General features: G+C 44.7%; 1 protein-coding gene across 3 annotated transcripts; it reads left to right on the top strand.

The window, feature by feature from the left end:
* The first annotated feature begins 16,642 nt into the window (after positions 1-16,642).
* Positions 16,643-24,398, top strand: LOC102718982. Of its 3 annotated transcripts, none has more exons than XM_040521017.1 (8): positions 16,713-16,727; positions 16,984-19,447; positions 19,865-19,951; positions 20,024-22,122; positions 22,227-22,508; positions 22,604-22,671; positions 22,821-22,913; positions 24,066-24,398. In XM_040521017.1, exon 2 carries the CDS (start codon positions 18,084-18,086, stop codon positions 19,392-19,394), a length of 1,311 nt encoding a protein of 436 aa, XP_040376951.1. In that variant the 5' UTR covers positions 16,713-16,727; positions 16,984-18,083; the 3' UTR covers positions 19,395-19,447; positions 19,865-19,951; positions 20,024-22,122; positions 22,227-22,508; positions 22,604-22,671; positions 22,821-22,913; positions 24,066-24,398. The 3 variants fall into 2 exon arrangements, 2 of the variants coding, with proteins under 2 accessions (XP_040376951.1, XP_040376952.1); XR_005811135.1 differs by lacking the exons at positions 16,984-19,447; positions 19,865-19,951; positions 20,024-22,122 and having other exon boundaries at positions 16,643-16,727.
* Positions 24,399-24,834: the final 436 nt, after the last annotated feature.

The following is a 24,834-nucleotide window of genomic DNA, read 5'->3' as shown; positions in this document are numbered from 1 at the left end:
TCGAATAGTTTATACTCTGATCAGAGGTGTACTACTGTACCCACAAGACACGACTCCACTACACTTGAACGTGCGCCGACATACCACCATGGTATACTGGAAAGGAGACCGTGATAGGACCCGTCACATAACCCTCCCTATTTAATCGCACCACACTTCAGGTTTCACCCTCTCCTTTACACCAAGTCAGGCAGTCCCCTCTTGTGCCTTGGTAGATCCGGAAGCAGCAGAGGCTTTCGTTACACCACGATTGCCCGTCAAATAGTTCGAAGTCATGCTTCAAATCCCACCTTACCCATTTCAGCATGTGGTTAGCACTTGATTACTTCCAGGGTTTCCCGTGAACCGGTCCTTAATTGCCATGGGTGCGACTCTCAAAACCATGCACCCACAGCCCACCATTATCAATATTTTAGTTGACATTAGCCCGAACCGGCTAATGGACCATTATCTCAGCTATTCAGAACTAAGCATGATTAAATGTGATCCCATGAGCTATTTGTTCTAAGCAGGGCTAAGCATTAACCTGAGCCAAACTCTAATCAAGTTACCCCTTGTCCAGCATGGATAAAGTTGGATAATCAACGGCATAATAATAAGGTTTACCCGAAGAAAATAAATACAGTAAATACTTTAATTAAAACAATGCATATTTGAATAAATAAAGTGGGGAATTTGCAATAATGGGTTCAATATGATCAAAGATGAGTGTCACTTGCCTAGCTCTGGTCCCTGGGGAACTTCGGCGACGATCTCGAAGTAAACTGGTTCTTCGGCGGGGTCCGAATCTAAGCGACAAAGCACAAAAATAAATAAAACAGGCACAAACTCTACTGAAACAGCAAAAGAAACTATTTTTAATGGATTCTTGACAATTTTATGAATTTAATGAAATTTGAATGGACCTAAACGGAGATAGGATGAATTACTTATGAATTTTAGAAGTTCTCTAGGTTTTTTAGCTAAACAGAAAAGCCCTAAATCAATTATTGCGCAATTAATGGGGCTGCTGACGTCAGCGAGGAGAGAGGAGGCGCTGACGGGTGGGGTCAACCTGTCGGAGGGAGAGAGAGGAGGACGAGGGGCTGACAGGTGGGTCCCGGGGAAGAGAGAGAGGAAGGGGGCGGCGGGCGGCTAACGTCCCAGGCCCGCCTGGCAGTGAGAGGGAGAGAGGGGAAAGGAGGAGGAGGGGTGGCCGACGGGTGGGGCCCGTTGGTCAGAGGAAGAGAGAACAGGGGAGCGGGGAACGGCTCGGGCGGACGGCGGCAGCGACGGCGGCGGCGCACGGCGACGGCGACGGCGCGACGGTGACGACCGGCGTCCGGTGACGGCGCGTGGCGTGCGACCGAGGCGGCGGTGCACGCGGCGCAACCGGGCAAAGCGACGAAGAGGAACTGGCGCGGTGGCGACGACCGGGCGGCGAGCGCGGGCACGCACGGGCGTGGGCGGTGGCGACTCGACGACGGTGTCACGAAGGCAACGACGACTGCAGCGGGCAGCGGCGACCACGAGCTCCGCACACGTCCGGCGACGGCGCGTGGCTCGTCGGCGGTCGGCCGGGAAGGAAAAGAGAGGGGGAAGGAGGAAGGAGACTCTCACCGGCGGCGGCGAACGTGTGGGCGAGTCGGCGAGGTTGAGGCGGAGGTGGCGACGCGGGTAGGAGCGGAAGATCGGCGGTGGCGGCGGAGATCGATTGGCGACAGTGAGGAGGCCGGGCGCGACGGCGACCGGGTGGCGAAGGAATGCGCGGTGCTGGGGATGCTCACCGACGATGACGGGGGCGGCAACCAATCGGCGATGGCGGCGCGGAGGTGGTGACGCGGCTGGACGGCGGCGGAGGCGTCCGGTAGTGAGATCGAACTGTGGCGGCGAACGGCGACGGCGCGACGGTGACTTGGGCTGAGAGGGAAAGGGGGCGACGGCGCGGCGGCAGGGGGAATTTATAGGGTGGCGGAGCCGGCTAGGGCGGGCCCGAGGTTGAAGACCGAGTCGGGCGCGGTGAGGACTCGGCAGCGGCCGTTGCGACGGCGGCGCGGACTCGGACTCGGCGCGGCGCGGGCGCGCGAGCTGGCGGGGGCTCGGTCGTTGACAGGTGGGCCTTCCTCTTCCTATCCATCTGGATGTGCTGGTCCTCTTGACGGATGGCCTTGTCCACTAGTCTCTCAAAGTCAGCATAGTCGCCCGAAAGCAACTACTTCTTCAACTCATCATCCAAACCTCTGAGGAATTTCTCTTGCCTTTCGGCGTCAGTGCGAACGTCCTCGGGGGCATATCGCGCTAGGCGATTAAATTCATGAAGGTACTCCGTCACTGTCTTGGTACCTTGCTGCAAAGCGCGGAACTCACGCTCCTTCTAGGTGACTATCCCATCGGGGATATGGGCCTTACGGAAGTTAAGGCAAAACTCTGCCCAAGTTACTTCCGTGGTAGCGGTGCGGGTAACCAGGAAATTATCCCACCAAGCAGAGGCGGGACCCATCAGTTGATGTGCGGCGAAGGAGACTTTCTCTTGGTCAGTGCACTGCAGTAAGTTGAGTTTCTTTTCTATGGCATGGAGCCAATCACTTGCCTCCATGGGGTTGGTGGTGCTCGAGAAGGTCGGGGGACGAACACGGAGAAACTCTGGCAACTTGGACTGCACTGGGGGTGGTCCATGCTATTGTTGGTTGCTTTGATTCTGGTTTAAGAGCTGTTGTAGCACTTGCTGGTGTTGCTGCTGCTGTTGTTGCATCTGCTGCATCATCCAAGCGAGCATTTGGGTTTGGCTAGCAAGAATCTGAGCAAGTGACGGGTTCTCTGGTGGAGGCGGTGGGGGCGGTCCACCGGTGCTGGACTGGTCGGTGTCGCGGTTGCCATGGCGGTTGTTCAGCATCTGCAGGAGCGGGAGGGAACAGAAAGAGAAAGAAGAAAAAGAAACGGCTAAGCGAACGGGGCTTTATTTAATTAATGAATTGTGATTGTCTTGCTTAGGAAACACACTTAAAAACCACACAACTCCTGGCGGTACAACCATAAGCCCACTACTGCTATGGTTCACCACTTGCCCCAAGCGAAGCAAACCTAACACACCAAACCTAGCACACAACGACTAAGAACGAAGCTAAAGGTGATGTCTAGGGCACGGAAGGAGAGCGACGATCGACGACACGGGACGGATCTTCTTCCTCGTCTTCAGAACAGCTCCTAGAGTTACTAGGGAGACCATCTTCACCTTCCCTAGAAGCGGACTCACTGCTGCTAGAGACTGCGACGGTCCCATTGCAGTTTCTTGCAGCGTTGAAAGGGGAGACACCTTCCTCGGGCACTGGGGTCGGAGAGGTTGGCACCATCTGCATCAGTGGTCTTGGTTCATCCGGGGCACCGGGGTAAGACTGAACTCTTGGCGGCCCACGGGTTTGCTTCCTTGCCGTGGTGCGAAGCCTTGCACCACCGGGCTCTGGGAGTCCTTTGAGCCTAGCGTTCTCCTTCTTCAAACGGTCGATCTCATCCTGCAGACGAACGATCTGGGTGAGCTTGGCGTCGTTCAAGGCCTTGGATGCTTCATGGAGGTCGTGATGCATCTGGTCGAGGCCCTGCAGCACCGTGCACATCCTACCGAAGGTAGGGTCTTGCTCACTTCGGGCAGACCGAAACCTACTGACCATGGAATTGGGTCCACGACCAGGGTGATATCGGTAAGCCGAATGCCGAAACGTCAGGTCGTGTCTGGCCCTGAGCGTTGTCATCAGACTGTAAGCGGCCTCCTGGCAGGCATGCTCATGCGAGCCTCCGGCTCCTTCTGCTTCCAAGTTAGGGAGGAAACCGGGGATTCCGTGTAGCTCCAATCTGACTCGATGGGGAAACTCGCCTTCAAGAGGGTGGATCGTGGTGTACTCCGGCTCATAGGGGTATCCTTCCGTGAAAGAGACTCTTGCCAACTCTGCCACGAATCCAGCCATTCCGTTTCCACGGTGGTACAAGGGGTGGTCAGCCATCTAAAGAACACAAGGATTTGGAATCAATAGATGCAAAATTTTGTTTCAAGATAAATAAATCATAAAATAAACAAAGTAAATAAAGTTTTACCCGTAAATCGATTTACTCACGCTTTTCAACCAAAGGGGTTTTGTCTTTTTAAATCACTCACGCTTTTGAAAAGCACTAACCCATTTTCAAAACACTCTAACTTTCACAAACTATGCACAAACATGAAAAGCAGAGGGCTCTTAGGGTTTCCATTGGGCTGATCCTATGATCAAAGGAGGCTCTGATACCAACTTGTCACGCCCAGAAATTCCTCACACGAATTTATGAACTTAATTGTGTATTAAAATCCCTATCCAGGACCAGCCAGGGTACACAAAAAGACAATGTTGATTACATCACCATCGTTCTTAGAAACAACTGAAAATAACACTTATTCTAGCGGAAATGCAGCGGAAAGAAAAGATAGACTAGCTCCAGCGGGTACGGCTCCTGTCCACAGGCAAAGCTTCAACAGCAGATCAGCTCACTCCTGAGAGGCACCTCCATCGGACTCGACTTCTAGCTCTGGTGGGGAAAGTTAAGCAAGGCTGAGTACAAACCACCGTACTCAACAAGTAACACGGAAAAGGGGGAATGAATGATGCATAGGGATTATCAAGGGCAGGCTAGGGTTAGTTGCATTAAAGCAGCGGTTAAACAAATAACAGAGATTAAAATGAATAAAGGTAATTGAATATAGTAAAGGATATGTAAATAACAGTTGTAAAGTACCACAACACTGTTCAACGTTACACCACGTTGCAACAGGCCCAACCACTACTCAACGTTACACCACGCTGCAGTAGTTCCGAGTGAAAACCAGTTTCCTCAAGTTATTAAAGGTTCACTAATCACAGTGAAGCTGGGAGTTCGCCCGTAACCGTGGGCACGGCTATTCGAATAGTTTATACTCTGATCAGAGGTGCATTACTGTACCCACAAGACACAACTCCACTACACTTGAACGTGCGCCGACATACCACCATGGTATACCGGAAAGGAGACCGTGATAGGACCCGTCACATAACCCTCCCTATTTAATCGCACCACACTTCAGGTTTCACCCCCTCCTTTACACCAAGTCGGGCAGTCCTCTCTTGTGCCTTGGTAGATCCGGAAGCAGCAGAGGCTTTCGTTACACCACGATTGTCCGTCCATACTCCATCACGCCTACCCTTGCCTCGGTACGTCAAATAGTTCGCAGTCATGCTTCAAATCCCACCTTACCCATTTCGGCATGTGGTTAGCACTTAATTACTTCCAGGGTTTCCCGTGAACCGGTCCTTAGTTGCCATGGGTGCGACTCTCAAAACCATGCACCCACAGCCCACCATTATCAATATTTAGTTGACATTAACCCGAACCGGGTAATGAATCAATATCTCAGCTATTTAGAACTAAGCATGATTAAAAGTGATACCATGAGCTATTTGTTCTAAGCACGGCTAAGCATTAACCTAGGCCTAACTCTAATCAAGTTACCCCTGGTCCAGCCATGAATAAAGTTGGATAAACAACGGCATAATAATAAGGTTTACCCGAAAAAATAAATACCATAAATACTTTACTTAAAACAATGCATATTTGAATAAAGAAAAGCAGGGAATTTGCAATAATGGGTCCAATATGATCAAAGATGAGTGCCACTTGCCTTGCTCTGGCCCCTGGGGAACTTCAGCGACGATCTCGAAGTAAACCGGCTCTTCGGCGGGGTCCGAATCTAAGCGACAAAGCACAAAAATAGATAAAACAGGCACAAACTCTACTGAAACAGCAAAAGAAAGTATTTTTAATGGATTCTTGACAATTTTATGAATTTAATGAAATTTGAATGGACCTAAACGGAGACTAGATGAATTACTTATGAATTTTAGAAGATTATCTGTGTTTTTAACTAAACAGAAAAGTTCTAAATCAATTATTGCGCAATTGATGGGGCTGCTGACGTCAGCGAGGAGAGAGGAGGCGCTGACGGGTGGGGGCCACCTGTCGGTGGGAGAGAGGGGAGAGGAGAGGCTGACAGGTGGGACCCAGGGAGGAGAGAGGGTGGAGGGGCGCGGCGGCGGCTGACGGGTGGGACCCGTCGGTCAGAGGGAGAGAGAGCAGGGGAGCGGGGAGAGTGGTTCGGCCGACGGCAGCAGCGGCGGCGGCGGCGCACGGCGACGGCGTGCGGCATGGCAACGACGGCGCGACGGCGACAACCGACATCCGGCGACGGCGCGCGGCGCACGACCGAGGCGGCGGCGCACGCGGCGCAGCCGGGCAAAGCGGTGGCGATGGACTGGCGTGGCGACGACGACCAAGCGACGAGCGTGGGCGCGGACGGGCGCGGGTGGCGGCGGCTTGACGACGGCGTCGCGAAGGCGACGTCGACAGCAGCGGGCGGCGGCGACGACGAGCTCCGCACACGTCCGGCGACGCCGTGCGGCTCGGTGGCGGTCAGCCGGGAAGGAAAAGAGAGAGGGGAGGAGGAAGGAGACACTCACCGGCAGCGGCGACCGTGCGGGTGAGTCGGCGAGATCGAGGCAAAGGTGGTGACGCAGACGAGCGGCGCCTAGCGACGTGCGGTGATGAGATCGGCGGACGGCGGCGAGGCGACAAGGTGCGGCGGTGGAGAGGATGAAGGAGTGGCGAAGGGCGCGGGGTGCCCTCCGGCGGCGACGGGAGCCGGAGGAGGGTTGGCGACGCCGAGGCGGAGGTGACGGCGCGGCTGGATGGCGACGACGGGCGGTAGAGGGCGCGGTCGCACGTAGGCGGCAAATGGCGGGGCACAGCGGCGGCTTGGTGGCAGGGGGGAAAACAGCGGCGACGCGGCGGCGGGGAGGGGATTTATAGGGTGGCGGCGCCGGCTAGGGTGGGACGGAGGTTGGAGACCGAGTCGGGCGCGGCGAGGACTCGGCGGCGGCGGTTGCGGTGGCGGCGGTTGTGGCGCGGCGGCGGACTCAGACTCGGCCGGCGCGGTGCGGCGTGGGCTCAGTCACTGACAGGTGGGCCCCACCTGTCAGTGGCGCGAGGGAGGAGGGAGGCGGCAACGGACTTCACGGGCGAGCGAGCTGGGCCGAGGCGGCCCGGCCGGGAGGAGGCGCGCGTGAGTGGGAGAGGAGCGGAAGGCCGGCTCGGCTGGGCCGGCCGAGCGGGGAGAGGTGGGCTGGCTCGGCTGGGCCGGCCTGGGAAGGGAAAAAGAAAAAGGAGAAAAAAGAAAAAAGTGAGAGGAGGAAAATTGGACTTCGGCCCAATTTGAGAAGGAAGGGAAAAAGAAAGGAAAAGGGAGGGAAAAAGGAAAGCCCCACTTTTGCCGAGTTTTAAATTAACTTGTTTGGCCAAATTTTATACTTCTGCAATTTGAGTTTAAATCCAGTTAATCGATTTGTGAGCCTCGATTTAATTGAATTAATTTCTTTTAGAGGGATTTTTCCTGAGTTAATTAAGCCAATTGTTATTTACGAATTTCTTTTTACGATTTTAGACTTAGGACAAAACTCCGGGTGTGACACTGAAGCAGCGTGTCATGGCGGACCTGGTTCATATTTCAAAGCAATTGTTGATCAGAATGCATCATCTCCCTCGTTTGATGCTGTAAACATCTGTTAGTTCTTTACTTTATAATATTGTTAAAACTGACCTCCAAAACACCTTTTATATCATTGTTTTCTTAAGCTAGGAGCTCAGCAGTGATTTTTGTTTTCGACCTCATCTATGTGTTTGCCATGGTTTTTTAGTAACAATGCACACTGATGTCGTAATCATGCTTCTTTTTATTAGTAGACAGAGGTTCAAGCACCTGTTAGAATTTTGTTGTCTTTTCTTGCAAGGGAGATTTTTAATCCAATTGGACTTCTGCTAAAAGTCCCATGAGCTATATGTATATAAGATAATAAGAAACATTAAAGAAGTGCAGTAACACAATTTTTTGCCCCAAATTATTACCTAGATTCCTACGACATATGTTGTAACTGCTTTTTTGGACTATAGAAAACATGTTATGTCATTTCTATTTTTATTTGTTAAACCTGAACTACATTTGTTTTTTTAGATAAAGGATGGGATAGCTTCTGCTCTCGACCATTTCCATGAAGAACATTCAAGAAGATTTACAGCAAGCCTTCAGGATTTATCCCATGTTTTATCCAATCTATTTCCAAGCAAAAGAAGAACATCTCCTGTAAACTTTCCAAGAGATCAAGTTGATTCAAAGGCAGGTGAACTTGCACCTAAGGGTAGCACACACTGCTGTACATCTAACAATGGCACTAAAATTCTTTCAAAATCAAACTCAGTGACACAATTTGATGAAGAGACTGTAAAACTGCCTAGTTCTGGATCACAAGGCTTGTCACCCATAATGGATGAAGTTACACAAAAGCTAACATCATCTACAGCTTTGTATACTCTGTTTGAATCTGAATATATATGCTTTATCATCATTTCGCCATTTTTAACCTGTTCTGTCACCTCTTCCTATGGCATTTTTTATTGTAGCAATCTTGATTTTGAAATGAAACTTCTATTCGCAGATGTGAGTTCAGTGACCATAAACTAAAATGATTGTCATGTTCAATTTTAGTTTATACTAATAGGAGTAACAGAAACTCTTGTGAAATTTTTTCGGCTTCTACCAGGAGCAGGAGCATAAACTACATGCCATTTTTTTTCTTTTTTAATGACTAACATCTTCATGTTTAAGAGAAGAAGCTAGAGATCAATCTATTGCACGCTTTAAGGGTTTTTATTGGAGATTTTTTTTCTGGAGCACATGTAGAATATCGACACCTTTTTAGTAAAAAAATGTTGTCTGTGAATAAACAATTGTCTTGTTTTTCTCGGAACTGATTAAGAGTCACTTGCCATGTCTCTTTTTAATAGAGATAAACAATCATCTCATTTTTAGTTTATCAGATGGCCATGTTTAAAAGGAAAAAAAGGGACAGAACAACAGACCAATTTTAGACTAATTTCTAATATATAATAGTTATGTTTACTTTTTGCTTTTTCAGAAAATTTAGTGTTTGACAAGAGAAGAAAATCAATCGATAACGAAAGGAACACCTTAGGTTCTTCAAGTTCCAAACCTAGGTGGGATTGCACACCTGATGACAACAACCTTCTATCTGAACCAGATGCTAAACTTGATGTCATTGGCCTTATTCAAAAACTACGAGTCAAAGAAAATCACCCCAACCCAATTCCTGATTTACATGGTTTACACTAAACCTATATGTTGTTCAAGCAAATTATTTCACTAATTTGTTTAATTATAATTTTGTCATTATTTTTTTGTTATCAAATCATTATAGTGTCTGCAAGCTCCCAAACCAGGCGCACTCGCACACCAGTATATGGCAAGTCACCAAGTCCAGTGGGAGCCCTCTCAACACCGTTTTGTCCTCAAGGCCAATCACCTCCAAATGGAAAACTTCAAGTAATACTTTCATCCTCTACTTATCGAGATCATATTCAAGAACAACAAGCTCAAGAGAATAGAGGTGACCCCACTTAAGATTATATAAAGTTTTTTATCCCTGCACATGCTCTATTTTTAGCGTGTTGTTAGTTTCACTCTTTTTTTATTTTTTGAAAAGTATTTGTCATTGAACCTAAAATAAACCATAGGTTCTGCAACCTCTCAACCAAGACAAGATCAGACACTTGCACATCACACTCCCCACACTGAAGTACCTACAACACACTCTGTTTGTCAAGACCCCATTCAACACCTACAAGCCAAAAAAAAGCAAATCCAACCAAACAGTGATTCACAAGGTTTTCTCCATCTAAAACACTATATATTTTATATTCATTAGTTTTTTACTTTTTATCTCTCATTATAATTTCTTTTATTTGTTTATGTTTTTTCTGTTTAGAGTTTATAATTGATTGTACCCAGAGGAACATAACTATTTCCCCTGCATGCCCATCAACAACAGGTATGTTTTTCAAGTTTAACCCAAACCCTTTTTTTAACGAACCTTTTCACACACGACTTTTTTCCTAATATGTTTTTTCCATACTTCTTCCAATAAATTATATTTTAGTGAATCCACCCCAAGGCAAATCTGATGACCATGTGCACACATCCATATGCCATTATGTACCAAACAACTCGGCATTACTAGAACCACCGTCATTTTCCCTCGGTATAGATGATACAGACAGTCCAGAGCATGATGAAGACTCACACACCCCACCTGGAAATGCTAATAGACCACCATCACAAGAGTGTCAAGTTCTATCGACTCCACGTCTGCTTATCAAGGCATGCCCGGTTATTCATTTTAATAGTTATTTTCAAAAGATTTTTTTATCTTCAATGTAACATAACATTTTGTTTTTATTTGCTAGGGAACACATAAGACCAACAAATCTATTTTAGTTGACAAGACAATGACACCAACTATTGTTTCCAACAAGGAAGTTATTGATCTGGTAACAATATTCTTTAGTTTTGCCTTTTCTCTAGCTGATTGTTTTTTTATCTAATATATAGTTTTTTGACCATATGCATATTATTCTTTTATTCCACATTCACCTCAGGACATTGGTCAGAAATATACTAATACTCAGCAACGCACATTTGCATATCAATATAATTTTTGCAGCATAGCATTTTCACCGTACTATTCTTTGTATGCAACACTACTAAAACTATACACTGTAAGGACCACAATCACAATTAAATGGGCACATGATGGTTTCAGGTGCAGGGGTCTTTTGGGTTTTATGTTAGTTAGGTATGTGATAAATTTGTTTCTTACACGGATTTTGGTATGTTTGTTTTAGATGGGCACTATCCAATTTCAAGTTTTAGTTTCTTTTCAATTACATGTCAAAAAAATTAGGATTCACAACTTTTTTAGACAAATTGTTTTATTGATAATCCCATTTTTTTTCCATTGTTCTTATGTTCAAATTTGTTTATACATACTAACTTAAATATTTTTTTATAGGTCTCCCCTGATGCATCAGCTTTATCTAGCGAGAGCTATGACAGGAAATGCATTGATGTTTGCATTGCAGTTGAAAATCTTTACAACAAGAATAGATGTGATGGACAAAATTTCAATTTTGTTAGAAACATTCCAATCGCTCAGCTTGGACCAAATGACCTGACACCCAATCAACCACTTCAACCCTTGAATCTTAATGTCATGCATTAAGTGAACAGTGGTGGAACTAATGGATCATCAACATGTAAGATGCCACCTCATGGGAAAAGGAGGCAAGTAATGGGCAGCAAATTCACCACACATCCATATATAGTGGCAACAGAAATTTCTTCGTTTCTAGAACTGAGAAGTCCCACTACGATGCTGTCATTGCTATGTCAAAGGGCCAATACAGTAGGTAATTACTCTTTTCATGTATGCAAACTTGTACTTTCTGCTTGTGTGCATTTCTTTTTTTCTGTATAAACTTTTCGGGTACACTTTTTTTGCATTTTGTGCAGCTTGAAGGCTATTAGACTAAATCATGAAGGGTTCCCATATGTCACATACTCTTGTCTAGGATATTCTTTCAAGGCAGAAGGAAAAGTTGACAACTTTGTAATAAATTGTTTTTGTCGGCTACTTTTCCTGGATAATCACCCTTCCAACTCAAAGAAGCATTACTTTTTCAATACCGTTGGAGTAAGTATCAAATGCTTTTGTGCACTTGTTATTCCATTTTCCTTGTTTTGTTTCTGGTATTTTTTAATATTCTGTTATGTAATTGTCTTATCATTTTATTCTTTCTTTTTATTAGAGTCATTTCATGAAGAGTGAAAAAGATTTTAAATCAGCCGATGTGAAGTATGAATTTCAGCAAGCCCATAAAGTTAGGTCACTGCAATCATGTGAAATGGTATGATCCATTTTTTTTCTAATCCTTTTACATTTTCTATGTTTCCTAAAATGTTTTTCCTGTACAAGCATGGTTATGTTTTTAAACAAAAATGGGGTCTGATCAATACTGATATTATTATTTTTTCAACAGATTCATTTCCCTATTCTGTGTGAAGATCATTGGTTTTTATTCACTGTTGACCTCAAGGACAGGAATTTTGTTTTCATTGATTCACTGCATACAGAACAACATTCATTTCATACGGCCATCAAGACCAAAATTGTCAGTTTTTCTTTTTTTGTGTGTGAACCCGTACCCACGTGTTTTTGAAATCATAACATCAAACATACATTATTAATATATTTTTTCCCAACATCTTATTTGCATAGGTACAAAATTTTATCACTGCATTCTTAGATTGTGCTAAACGGTCAACGATAAAGCTATCGGAATTTGATATCAAATATCAGAGGCCACATGAACAACTTAGCGAGTAAGCATTTTTTTCTGAATTACACTATGTTTTTTATAATTATTTTTATCATAGGCCACATGAACAACTTAGCGGCAGCGCGGCTCGGTGCCAGGGCACGGCGCGATAGAGGCGGCGAGTGGACGCGGCGTGGGAATCGCGGCACAGCGGCAGCGGCGGAGGACAGCCGCGTCGAGGCGTGGCGTCATGACATGGCCAATGCGGCTCGGTGAGGCGCGGCTGGCGACACAAGCACGACGCGGCCAGGAACATGGCGCAACGGGGCGGTAGCGACGGAGGGAGGCCGGTGGCGCGGCGTGGCGCAACAGCGGTGTGGACGAGGCAGAGGCGACATGGGCGTGGGCGGTAGCTGGAGGTTGGGGATGACAGGTGGGCCCTTGGGTCCGACCTGTCAGGGAGAGAGGAGAGAGGAGACCGGGGGGGAGGAGATCGTTCTCGGCCTGGAGGGCAGGGTGGAAAAAAAAGAAAAAAGAGAACAAGAAAAGGGAAAAGAGAAAAAGAAAGAAGGGAAAAAGAAAGGAAAAAGGAAGGAGGGAAAAAAATAAATTGCCTCCAATTTTGCCAATTTTTATTAAGTTTATTAGAGCAAATTTTATTGACTGCAATTCAATTATATATCCTGTTAATTATTTAAAACACTTTTGGGACATTTTAGAACATTCCGAAAAGCTTCCAATTAGTTTAATTAAATTTACACTGGGTTTTCTCCTAAACTTTAATTAACAAATTATTTTTAATACATTATTTAATTAATTCTTGGCTAGAGTAAAACTCAGGGTGTGACATATATTAAGAGCAATATCGCTCTTGGAATTATTGGAGGGATAGCTGACCGTGAAGATGCAAAAACGTACATGGCTAATATTGAAGAGAAATTCAAATCTTCATCTAAAGCTTATGCCAGTACATTAATCTAAAAAATGATCACCAGTAACTATGATGGCACAGGTGGTATTAGAAAGCAGGTAATGGAGATGACTCATATGGCACATCAATTTAAGTCTTTGGATATGTTCATTTTAGATGATTTTTTGGGGCATTTTATTATGAGCTCCCTGGGTCCTGACTATGAACCTTTTAAGATTAATTACAATACTCAGAAAGATAAATGGACCATAGCAAACTCATCTCACATTCAGCGGAGTAGGAAGAGCGTCAGAAAGTTGAAAAGCAGATGTTTCTAGATCAGCTCAACCTCGCTAATGCTTCTAACAAATGCAAAAGAAAGATGCACGAAGGAGGTGGCTCCAGCAACAAGAGGAGGAACACCGAAAATTCTCAAAAGAAAGAAGTAAACAATGGTTCTACTTCATCTGATCCCTCTGATCGGAACCCATACCGCAAATTTTGCAAGAAGCATGGACATTGGCAAAGGGATTGCCCACGTTGCACCTGAAGTCGTCCCACCTAGCCAACGACTGCTTTGTCATGCATCACTATGCAGAATAGGTAGCCAAAGGCTAGTCGGGAGCGCCCAGGTCCAGCAAGACCAAGCATGCCGATAAGAAAGACTACGACTTCCAGGATGTGCAAGCCGAGTTAAACCACATCTTCGGTGGCCACTCGCCTACGAGTTGAAGCGCAAGCAGAAGCTCATGTCAAGGGAGATAAACACCATAATGGTGGACGTCCTCCAGTACCTACGTTGGTCGGAAGTCCCGATCATGTTCGACCGCTCCGATCATCCTGACTGAGTGGCTCATGCGGGGTGGTACCCACTGGTATTGGCCCTAGTCATCAAGAGCGTCAAGCTAAAGTTGGTGCTCATCGTCGGTGGAAGCGCCCTCAACATCGTCTTCGTCAAGACGTTGGACGACATGAAGATCCCGAGGTTTGAGCTATGCCCCAGAAAAGCACCCTTCCACAGGGTCTTTCCTGGGCTGTCGGCAACACCACTCAAGCAAATCACTCTTTCGGTAACCTTTGGTACAAAGGACAACTATCGGACGAAGACCATCAGTTTTGAAGTCACCGATTTCGAGACAGCGTACCATGCCATCATCAGTAGGCCTAAGCTGGCGAAGCTCAAGGGTATCCCAAACTATACGTACCTCATGGTCAGGATGCCAGAGCCCCACTGAGTCATCACTCTACACAGCGACATCAGGCAAGTGGAGAGCTGAGAGATCACCCAGCACGCTGAGGAGAAAGCCGGCCAAGAGCAGATATGTGAAGAATCGACTCGCAAAGCAGAGGATGATGACTTGCCGTCCAAAAAGACTCCAAAGATCACCTCCAACGATAAGAAGCAGATTCCTCTCGACCTGGCTGACCCCTCTAAATTTACATTCATAGGAACCCAATTAGATCCTAAATAGAAACTCGTGCTCATCACTTTCCTTCAAAATAATAAACATATTTTTGCTTGGAAACCATCTGATATGGCAGGGGTTCCTAGGGAAGTGATTGAGCACTCCTTGAATGTCAAAGACGACGCTAAGCCAATCAAACAACGTTTTTGCTGCTTCGCACCGGATAGGAAGGACGCGATCAAGGAGGAATTGACCAAGCTACTTGTGATTGGCTACATCAAAGAAGTTAAATACCCGACTGGTTGGCAAATCCTGTCTTGGTCAAAAAGAAAAACAACAAATGGCGAATGTGCCTAGATTATACGGACCTTAACATCACCTCCAACGATAAGAAGCAGATTTCTGTAAACCTGGCCGACCCCTCTAAATTTACATTCATAGGAACCCAATTAGATCCTAAATAGGAACTCGTGCTCATCACTTTCCTTCAAAATAATAAAGATATTTTTGCTTGGAAACCATCTGATATGGCAGAGGTTCCTAGGGAAGTGATTGAGCACTCCTTGAATGTCAAAGACGATGCTAAGCCAATCAAACAATGTTTTTGCTGCTTCGCACAGGACAGGAAGGACGCGATCAAGGAGGAATTGACCAAGCTACTTGTGGTTGGCTACATCAAAGAAGTTAAATACCCGACTGGTTGGCAAATCCTGTCTTGGTCAAAAAGAAAAACAATAAATGGCGAATGTGCCTGGATTATACGGCATGCCCTAAGGATCCGTTTGGTCTTCCACGCATCGACCAAGTCCTAGACTCAACGGCTGACTGTGCATTACTCAGCTTCCTCGATTGCTACTTGGGTTATCATCAGATCAGTCTAAGGAAGTCGGATCAAATGACAACCGCCTTCATCACACCATTCGACGCATACTGCTACGTCACAATGTCGTCTGGTCTGAAAAATGTCGAAGCAACCTATCAATGAATGATCCAAGGTTGCCTCCACGATTTGATTAGGCGTAATGTAGAGGCTTACATCGACGACGTGGTCATCAAGTTGAGAAAGAAGGACGATCTCCTGGACGATCTGCAGGAAACTTTCAAAAACCTTTGACGACACATGATGAAACTAAATCCCGAGAAGTGTGTGTTTGGCGTCCCCTTCGAATGCTCCTCGGTTTCATCGTTTCCCAACGAGGCATTGAAGCAAATCCAGAGAAAATCCAAGCCATACTCAACATGGCAGCCCTCAGTCGGTGTGTATCACAACTCGGCATATGAGGGATGCCTTTCTTCAAGCGATTGAAGAAGACCGACCACTTCACATGCACTATGTAAAAAAGGCACAAAAATCACACCTAAATTAGTGAGCTGTTAGTTATGAAACGGTCACTATGCGCTTAACGGTGACGCGTTTTGTTTGGACGTGTCATTAATCTTGATGTCTAATCTAGACACGTCACTAATGACACCGTATTGGTGACCCTTCTGAACAAGACGCGTCACTATACTGACCCGTTTTAAGTAGACGCATCACCGCATAAAAAAAACAATGGTGACGTTTTTGAATCAAATGGGTCACCATTATGTTGGGTAAGTGATTGGTGACTCTTGATATAGAGCACGTTACTAAGTACCTTCTCAAGTAATAACAGAAATGCACTAATAGAAAACAAAAGAAAAAACAAGAAAACAAGAAAGCTTCCGCCTGTGCATACACACGCATGTGCATCTGCATCGCCTCCGCCTGGGCCGACGGCCACATCGCCTTCGCCGGCGCCGATGGCCACATCGCCTGCGCCCGCGCCGTCCAGCTCGCCTCGCCTGCGCCTGCGCCTCCGCCTCGCCTGCGCCGGCCGTCGGCCGCGCCCCGATGCCTATGCCGGTTTGCCCCCGCCTGCGCCGTCCGGCTCACCTCGCCATGTCTGCCGTCGCCTGCGCCGACCGTCGATGTTCTCGCCTGCACCTACGCTGGCCTGTGCCTCCACCTCGCCTGCGCCGGCTGTCGGTCCCCACGCCGCCTCGATCTGCCTCGCACTGCCGGCCGCGCCGCCTCCACCTCCCCCTGTGGCGCCAACCTCTTTCAGTGAGGCGTGGACACCGAGTTGCTGCTGCGCTCCTTCCTGTTTGTCCTTGATAGCATTCTGTTGGTCATGGTGAGCTTCCAATCCCTTCACTCATTTCTTTTATGCTGCAATGATGAATTACTCTAGCGTCTATAACCTGTTCGACAAAATGCTGCAATTAGAGTTTGTCAATGGCTGTCGTTTCTTTCGTTATAATGGTTATAATGGTTTTATTTCCATGAGCAGCAGTCAATAGTGGTCCTCTGAGAATACAATCAGTTTCTAAGAGGATCACTATTTTCAAATTAAGTTTGGATTTTTATTAATTTCTTTCTTAACTATGGAGATGGCGGACCGGAGGTGGATGTATCTTCAGAACTGGACTTGTGATGAGTATCTAGCAGGTCTGAGGTCATTCATTGTCGCATCAGAGGTAGATATGTCAATGCAGCAGAAATCTGCCATATGTTGTCCATGCATTGATTGTGAGAACATGAGAAAGTTCTCAAGTTCAGTTGATGTCCATGCTCATTTAATCATTCGAGGTTTCATGCACGACTATAAATGTTGGAACAAGCATGGAGAGGAAGGCTTCAATGATCGAGACTTGGCAGCCGATCATACGGGTCAAGGGATCTCTAGCCATCAACAAAGTGTGGGTCAGGATGGTGAGGAAAGATTTTCGGGCAGTCAAGATGGTGAAGCACTCAATGACAATCAGACAACCGAGCATGATGTCAATGAGGATGACCTAGATGATATTGGTGATAATTATGTACATGTAGCTAACCAGCTTGAGGAGATGGTCCGTGATGCCATGGGGTATGATGGGTATACCAATACGGAATTTGAGAAATTGAAAAGGTTGGTGACAGATATGAAAACCCCTCTATATCCCGGTTGTAAAGAAAAGTACACAAAACTCTTCACATGACTTAAGCTTCTTCAGCTGAAGGCTACCCATTTCTAACAGATCGATGCTTCAAGGATTTGTTAGATCTGTTAAAGGACATGCTACCGAAATGTAATGAGATACCTGAGACCACCTACGAGGCCAAGAAGAATATTTGCCCTTTAGGAATGGAGGTTGAAAAAATACATGCTTGTAAGAATGATTGCATCTTGTTCCGTGGCGACAATGCAAATCTAACTGAATGTCCCGAGTGTGGAACTCCTCGATTCAAACGAAGAAATGACGGGGGTGACAAGAAAAGGAGGCATGGAGTTCCTCAGAAGGTCACATGGTATTTTCCAATAATACCTCGTTTGAAGTGGTTGTTTGCATCAAGCAAGGATGCACAACTGTTGTGTTGGCACAAGACACGGAAGAAAGATGATTATTTATGTCACCCAGCAGATTCAGCATAGTGGCACGTCATTGATCACACATATGTTGAGTTTGCAGATGATGAAAGGAATCTTCGGTTCACACTAAGCACGGATGGGATGAACCCATTTGGCCAGATGAGTAGCTCGCATAGTGTGTGGCCAGTGTTGCTATCAATCTACAATCTTCCACCCTGGCTTTGTAACAAGAGGAAGTACATGATGATGTCCATTCTCATCTCAGGCCCGCAACAACCTGGCAATGATATCGATGTGTATTTGAGACCCCTTGTAGATGATCTGAAAACTTTGTGGTCACCAGGTGTTGAGGTCTACGATGGGAACCGAAAAGCACCATTCACACTATATGGCATGCTATTGTGCACTATCACTGATTTACCGGGTGGTTGTTCTGTGTCTGGTAAAGGGGAAAAAGATTGCCCCCATTACTTAGACGACACAGAGACAATTTGGCTCAATAACTCTAAGAAAAGGGTGTACCTAAGGAATCGACGTTTTCTTCACCAGTCCCATCCATACCGAGGCATGAACCATCAATTTGATGGCACAAGGGAGAAAGCATCTGCTCCAAGGCATTTTAGTGGAGAAGTCTACAACCAGGTGAAGGATCTCCCTGCAGCACATGGGAAGGAAAGCACTATCCTTGGAAAGCGAAAGCGTGATACAAATGATCTAGAAATCAGGTGGAAAAAGAAGTCAATCCTATGGGAGCTACCTTATTGGAAAGTCTTAGCCATCCGTCACTCAATTGATGCTATGCATGTGAAAAAAAATGTTTGTGGTAGCTTACTTGCTACACTTATGAACGTCAAGAATAAAACCAAGGATCATGAGAAAGGACGAGCAGACTTGGAAGACATGGGCATAAGATTTGAGCTTCATAGAAATGGTACTGGTAACAATCTACCGGCATCTGCCATAAATCTAACCAAGGAAGAGAAGCAGGAGTTATGTGACTTCTTTCGTACTGTTAATGTTCCTTTTGGCTATTCATCAAACATCCGAAAACTTGTACATCCGAAGGAGAACAAATTTATCCCCATGATGGCTCATGACAGAGATGTCATGCTGACCACAATGCTTGCTGTTGGTATCAGGAACATATTGTCAGAAAAAGTACGAATGGCTATCATGAGCCTATGCTTCTTCTTTAATGCAATATCTAAGAAGGTAATTGATGAGAAATCACTTGATGATATGGAAAAGAACTTGTTCGAGACGATGTGTCTCCTTGAGGTGTATTTCCCACCATCATTCTTTGATGTATCCGAACACCTCATTCTTCACTTGGTTGAGGAGATAAGGTACCGGGTACGGCCTCCATTGGATCCCAGCTCCGCCGTCAACAACCGCCGGATCCCGCCTCCGTCATCGTCCTCACCACCGGGTATCGCCTCCACTGGATCCTAGCTCCGCCGTCCACAACCGACGGATCCTGCCTCCGTCCTCGTCCACACAACCAGGTACTGCCAGACTATTCCTTGCATAACCTGACTACTATGCCCTGACACTTACCTTACATTAACAATTAGAAATCAACCTGATTATTATGCCCTTTGTCAATTTTTGGTTAAGCCTATAATATCAACCTTGATGTTGTTGCCTAATTTTTATGCAAAGCTGTAGGTGTAGTCCTCAACAATAAATGTGTAAATTTCAATAATAAAAATGAGTTCAATGTGTACAAAAGGCTCTGAAAGAAATTAAGAAACAAAGTTAGAAATTAAGAAACAAAGTCAGAAATAGTATATTACTCTACAGCAGAGGAGCAACTCCCCCTCTGAATTATTAATCTGTCAAGTTTTGTTTTATCTTTTTACCTTGCAATACTGAAGTTCCGAAAGCTGGTTCATTAATCCTATACTACTCGCTGTGTGCAGGAATAGAGGAATTGTATAGCATTTTTGGGACTCAATTGTGTGCAGCAAAAGGGGAGCTTGTTTATCATTTCCTGGCCTAACAAAATGGTCAGTTTACTCATGTTTTTGTGATGTTGTGACTTTGTGCTTTATGGTGTCTTAGAATCCCACGATTTTTAGGAGTCTGATGAGGAACATGAAGAACAGCAGCCACCTACAACTACTCGTCGAGTCTGAAGACCAAGGACAAGAACAAGATGGCCAGCTGATAAGATAACAGTCATAGAAATTGATGGAGCTGGCATGCCCATAGTAAGGAGGCAACAATTGAGGTTGAAGAGGGTTGCAGGTCTCATTGCAAGAGAAAAGCTCTCCCTAGTTATGCCATCTTTTAAGTCCCTCAGCCATCAAGAGAAGTGGAAATTGTTTGATAAGCATGTCTTGCCGTATTTGGAGTTTCCACCAGAGATGAAGGCTTTGGGGTTTAAACAAGTCATGAAAACAACAGCCAGGGCTTGGACGACGCACAAAAGCAACCTTGTGTGTAAATTTGTTGCAAAAGGACTGCAGCCATTCGATAAGCACCCGTATATAGAGCCAGAAGACTGGAATGAGTTTGCGCAATGGAAGCTATCTGAGGAGTCCATAGAAGACAGTGAAAGGTACAAGAGGCTTCGAGAAAAGAACGTGCATGACCACAACATGGGTCCAGCTGGGTATGATGGGAAAATTGCACAATGGGAGGCAGAGGATAGTCTATTAACTAGTGAAGGAATTGAGAATCCATGGCAGCAGTACCCTGATGATCGGTGCAGGAATTTTTTACGAGGAAGGAGTAAACTTGAAGTGGTAGATGGTGTTGCTCAGATTAGGTGGTCAAAACGTGCCACTAAGAAAGTGTCAGAAGATATTAAAGAGAAGTATGCATCTGCCAAATCTTCAGGGGTTTCTTGGGTTAGAGAAAATGACTTGCTAACTGCATGTTTGGGCCCCGAACAACCAGGTTGTGTGCGTGGTGTGTCCAGCTACAGGGGCTGGAAGCATGCATGGCCAGAATTCGCTAATCTATACAAGAAGAGGAGAAGAATAATTTCAGATGATGAGTTGGTAGCTATTAAGAATGAGCTCAAGGTTGAAGTGGCACGTGATATCATATCATTCTTTGAATCTCAAGGATTCCAACTAAAACAAATATCTAGGAACCCAAGCCCTGCATCTGGACGAAAATGCAGCAAATGATCCACTGCAGGCTCAGATGGAGTTGGAGTATGATGTGGATAAGGAACAGAGGGAGTTTGATAACAATGTAGATGAAGATCGTATCCCAAGTCCTCTCGTTGATTCTATTGATAAGCTGACTGAGCCTACATCTTGTTCTCTCATTACTTACATTGGAGGTCATCGAATTGAAGTTGCTTGGGGCCAGGTATATCCGCAGCAAACTGTACTACATACAGTCCCTATTCTCGATGGGTATGCAGTGGTCAAAGTTGAGTTTGTGCACCCTAAGTTTGTGACCATGTGCTTCAGCCCCTGCCAAATGATGAGACTATAACACTTGGTCAAGCTGTCAATAAAAGAATTCAGTGGAGGACTGGTGTTATATTGATACATGTGGCAATGGATGGTCGACCTTCTCAAAGTGTGTCACAACCCAAGGCTCCAGAAGCACACAAGGGCATATCTGATGTTGCTGTTGTAAAAGACTGCTCCTGTGTGCAGGAACCGGCTCACTGAATCTGCCGGTGCTACCTCAACCAGGTCAATAAAGGACGATGCTCAGAGTGTGAAGAATCCACAAAACCTTGCTGCAGCAGTAGGTGCTTTCTTTAAGAGGACTGCTACGGAGAGTTCACAAAAGAAAAAGGCACACCCACAGAAGAATGATAACCAACCCACTAAAAACTCAGAAAAGGTTGCATGTGAGTATGTGACAGATTAGAGAAGAAAAATCAGCCAAGAGATGTTGCTGTCAAGGAACTTAGTCATCCTAAGGAAACAACGGTACCATGGACCATGCCAAATCCAAATTTTATACGTGGGCAGCCAATGCTAACAGCTGCTATACTTGAGAGTGTGGGTCCTGCGACAGCTGCTCTCCATGAGTACTACATGAAAATTCCATCGGCAAAGCTCAAGAATGGGATACCGATTTTGTTTAAGCGTAACCATTTTTTTCGTTCTGTAAACCCAGAGGTCTTCAATGTTGGTTTTGGTGACATATATGAACTTCTAAACTTTGATGCACTTGATGTCTCGATTCTTCGCTGTTACACATTGTATGCTCTAATCTCCTGCAATCAGTTACCATGTACTATTCTTGCATCTTATTGGTTTTTCATTGCATTATGCATCTTCTTTTGTTATTTGGGTACTTGTGTAGGTTGATGCTTATGGAAACCAAGGAGAAAGGTTTGCCTGTTGGTTTTCTAGATCCTGAGGTGATGACATTATCCGCCATAAGGGCTGACAAGTCCTACGTGGTGGATTATGTAAGGAAGGCGTTCCGAAGCTTTGTGAAGAAGGAGTTCATTATGTTTGCGCATAATCCAGGTGATCATTGGCTTCTAGTCGTACTTATTCCAAAGTGGGGAAAGGTGTTGTATTTTGATTCTCAGAGGACCAGACCGTGAGATCATACCTTGCTCAAAGATGTCTTGGATGAGTGAGTTATTTTCTTTCTTTGAAACTTCTAAACTATTTCTGGAGTTTGGATAGCTATAGTTTAGCATTAATCTAACCAGTCTTTTAAATTTATAGGGCCATTTTAACATACTCCAGAACATACAAGATGGACACGAGCAAGTTCATTCATGTGACAATTTCCAGTATAATTTTCTCTTAGCTTCAGTATAGAATTTCTTGTTTCCTTTGCTGCAGTATAGAACTAAATTAGTTCAGTTATTAATCAACCTCTTGTTTCTATTCCAGAACTAAATTAGTTCTCTTATATTTTCATTGTTGTATACTTTTGTAGTGCCATCAACAACGTCCTGGTAACGAATGTGGTTTCCACACAGCCCACCATATGATCTTAGCACTTGGATTAATAGATGTTACCCGACTTGAGGTAAATCTGTACTTGTTTGATGCCTGGAGATTAAATGCAGGGTGTGTTTACGAGTGATATTTTCCTTACTAGCCAGCTTCCCTAGATTAAGAAGAGAATTGCATAAGCATCCACAAATACTTAGATTAATGTCAATGATTCCGTAAGCATCCACAAATACTTAGATTAATTGCATAAGCATTCTTGCATTAATGTCAATGAATCTTTATTAATTTTAGAGTCAATCAAATACTTAGAAAAAACTAATCAATTTAAAATTTAAAAATTAACCACTGAAGTAATTAAAAAATAATTGTTCACCACCTTTAGCATTTGCTAAATAAACTAAAAGACTTGTGTTTCAGAACGGATGAATTAAAGTGATTAATTATTCTATAGCTAAAGGTAGTTAATTACTCTTACTACAAGCAACAAGTGATATTAATTTCATTAGACAAACATCAGTTATGCATGATTTGGATCTACACATGTCACCGCCATGATATTAATATTTTGATAAGTAGAATAGTGTGACCAGTTGTGCTAGATTTCTATGTCCACTATATTAAGCATTCAAAATATAGTTTCATGTTGGTTCCTCACAGCCGGGCTTGGCAGGGGAAAAAAATCCAACCATCAGGCCTTTAAAAATATATTTTCCAGTTGCAAATAATGCATATGCATGCTGTCAATGCAATATATATATATATCCTCCCACAATGACACACCTATGAGTGCATATATATCCTACCACACTTAAAAGAGATGGAGATCAATAGCAGATACCTAGGTTATTAAACATACAATTGATTCAATTACATGAAGATGATCGATGTGTGATATATCCTAAATATATCTTGATCTTATGAACAAAAATCCAACCAAGTATTCTTTTAATTCAAAAGTATGAGTTTTTTTAATAATTGTTATCATCAGCGATCATTCTGCCATTACGTCCTCTAGGTTTCATGACCTTTTTAATCTCTATGATTTAACCAAAAATACTATATTTTTAAAGGGAAAAAAGTTTTGTAGGGGGAATAGTACATGCATGGGACATAATTAAACAGTGAGATGAGTCTTGCATTATTTGTTCACTGTTTTGATTTACTGCAGGGTCGGTTTTGATTTACTGCTATCTGGTTCTAACTTATATTTTCCAAAAAAAAACAGGATTTCAAGGTGATGGTGAATCCTCTTGGAGAAGATGCGTTGGACAATATTCGAGAAAAGCTCTCTTCTTTTTTGTTGGCTCAAGTGATCGATAAAAAAGGAGAGTTCCACTACCAAAACCCAAGGATTCGAAGCTGATAGTTGATATCTCTACTATTTATGTTCGTGTACTGTGATGCTTTTATTCCTGTGATTGATGTTCCACACTTTGCTTACGTTTCTGAATTACAAACCTAGGATGTGTTGTGTTCCGGATTTGCAAACCTATGAAATTGATGTTAAATGAATCATGTTCCTACTTGTGATGTGTCTGATGTTAAATGAATTATATTTTGTGCCTGTGATGTTTGCATATTGCTGATCTATATATTAAACCTGAGTATTAGAGGCCTCTCCGATGATCTCCACAATAGCGACACGTTTTAAAATAGGGTGTCACTACAAGGGAGAATTATTGGTGACCTGTTTTGAGAAGCGTCACTAACTTAGGGAACTTATTGGTGACGCATCTGACCAAACACGTCATCAAGCTGAAAACTCATTGATGACGCATTTTGTCTCGAAGCGTCACTAATTTTACTGTAATTAGTGACGCGTAAAAACCGTGTCACTAATGACTTTTCATTAGTGACGTAAATTTAGTGATGCGGAAAAAACGTGTCACTGAATTGAGTTATGAAGTGTCACTAAAGACGCTTTCTTACATAGTGATGGACGCTAGAAGATCAAGAGGCCTTTGATGACTTCAAGAAATATTTAACCTCTCCCC

This window comes from Oryza brachyantha, chromosome 2 (genome assembly GCF_000231095.2).
Source record: "Oryza brachyantha chromosome 2, ObraRS2, whole genome shotgun sequence".
Lineage (NCBI taxonomy): Eukaryota > Viridiplantae > Streptophyta > Magnoliopsida > Poales > Poaceae > Oryza > Oryza brachyantha.
The sequence above is the reverse complement of the archived record's forward strand: the minus strand, read 5'-3'. Positions and strand labels throughout refer to the sequence as shown.

Excerpts from the sequence above, each read along its gene's own strand:
- LOC102718982 (XM_040521017.1), top strand. The coding sequence starts at position 18,084 with ATGAACCCATTTGGCCAGATGAGTAGCTCGCATAGTGTGTGGCCAGTG.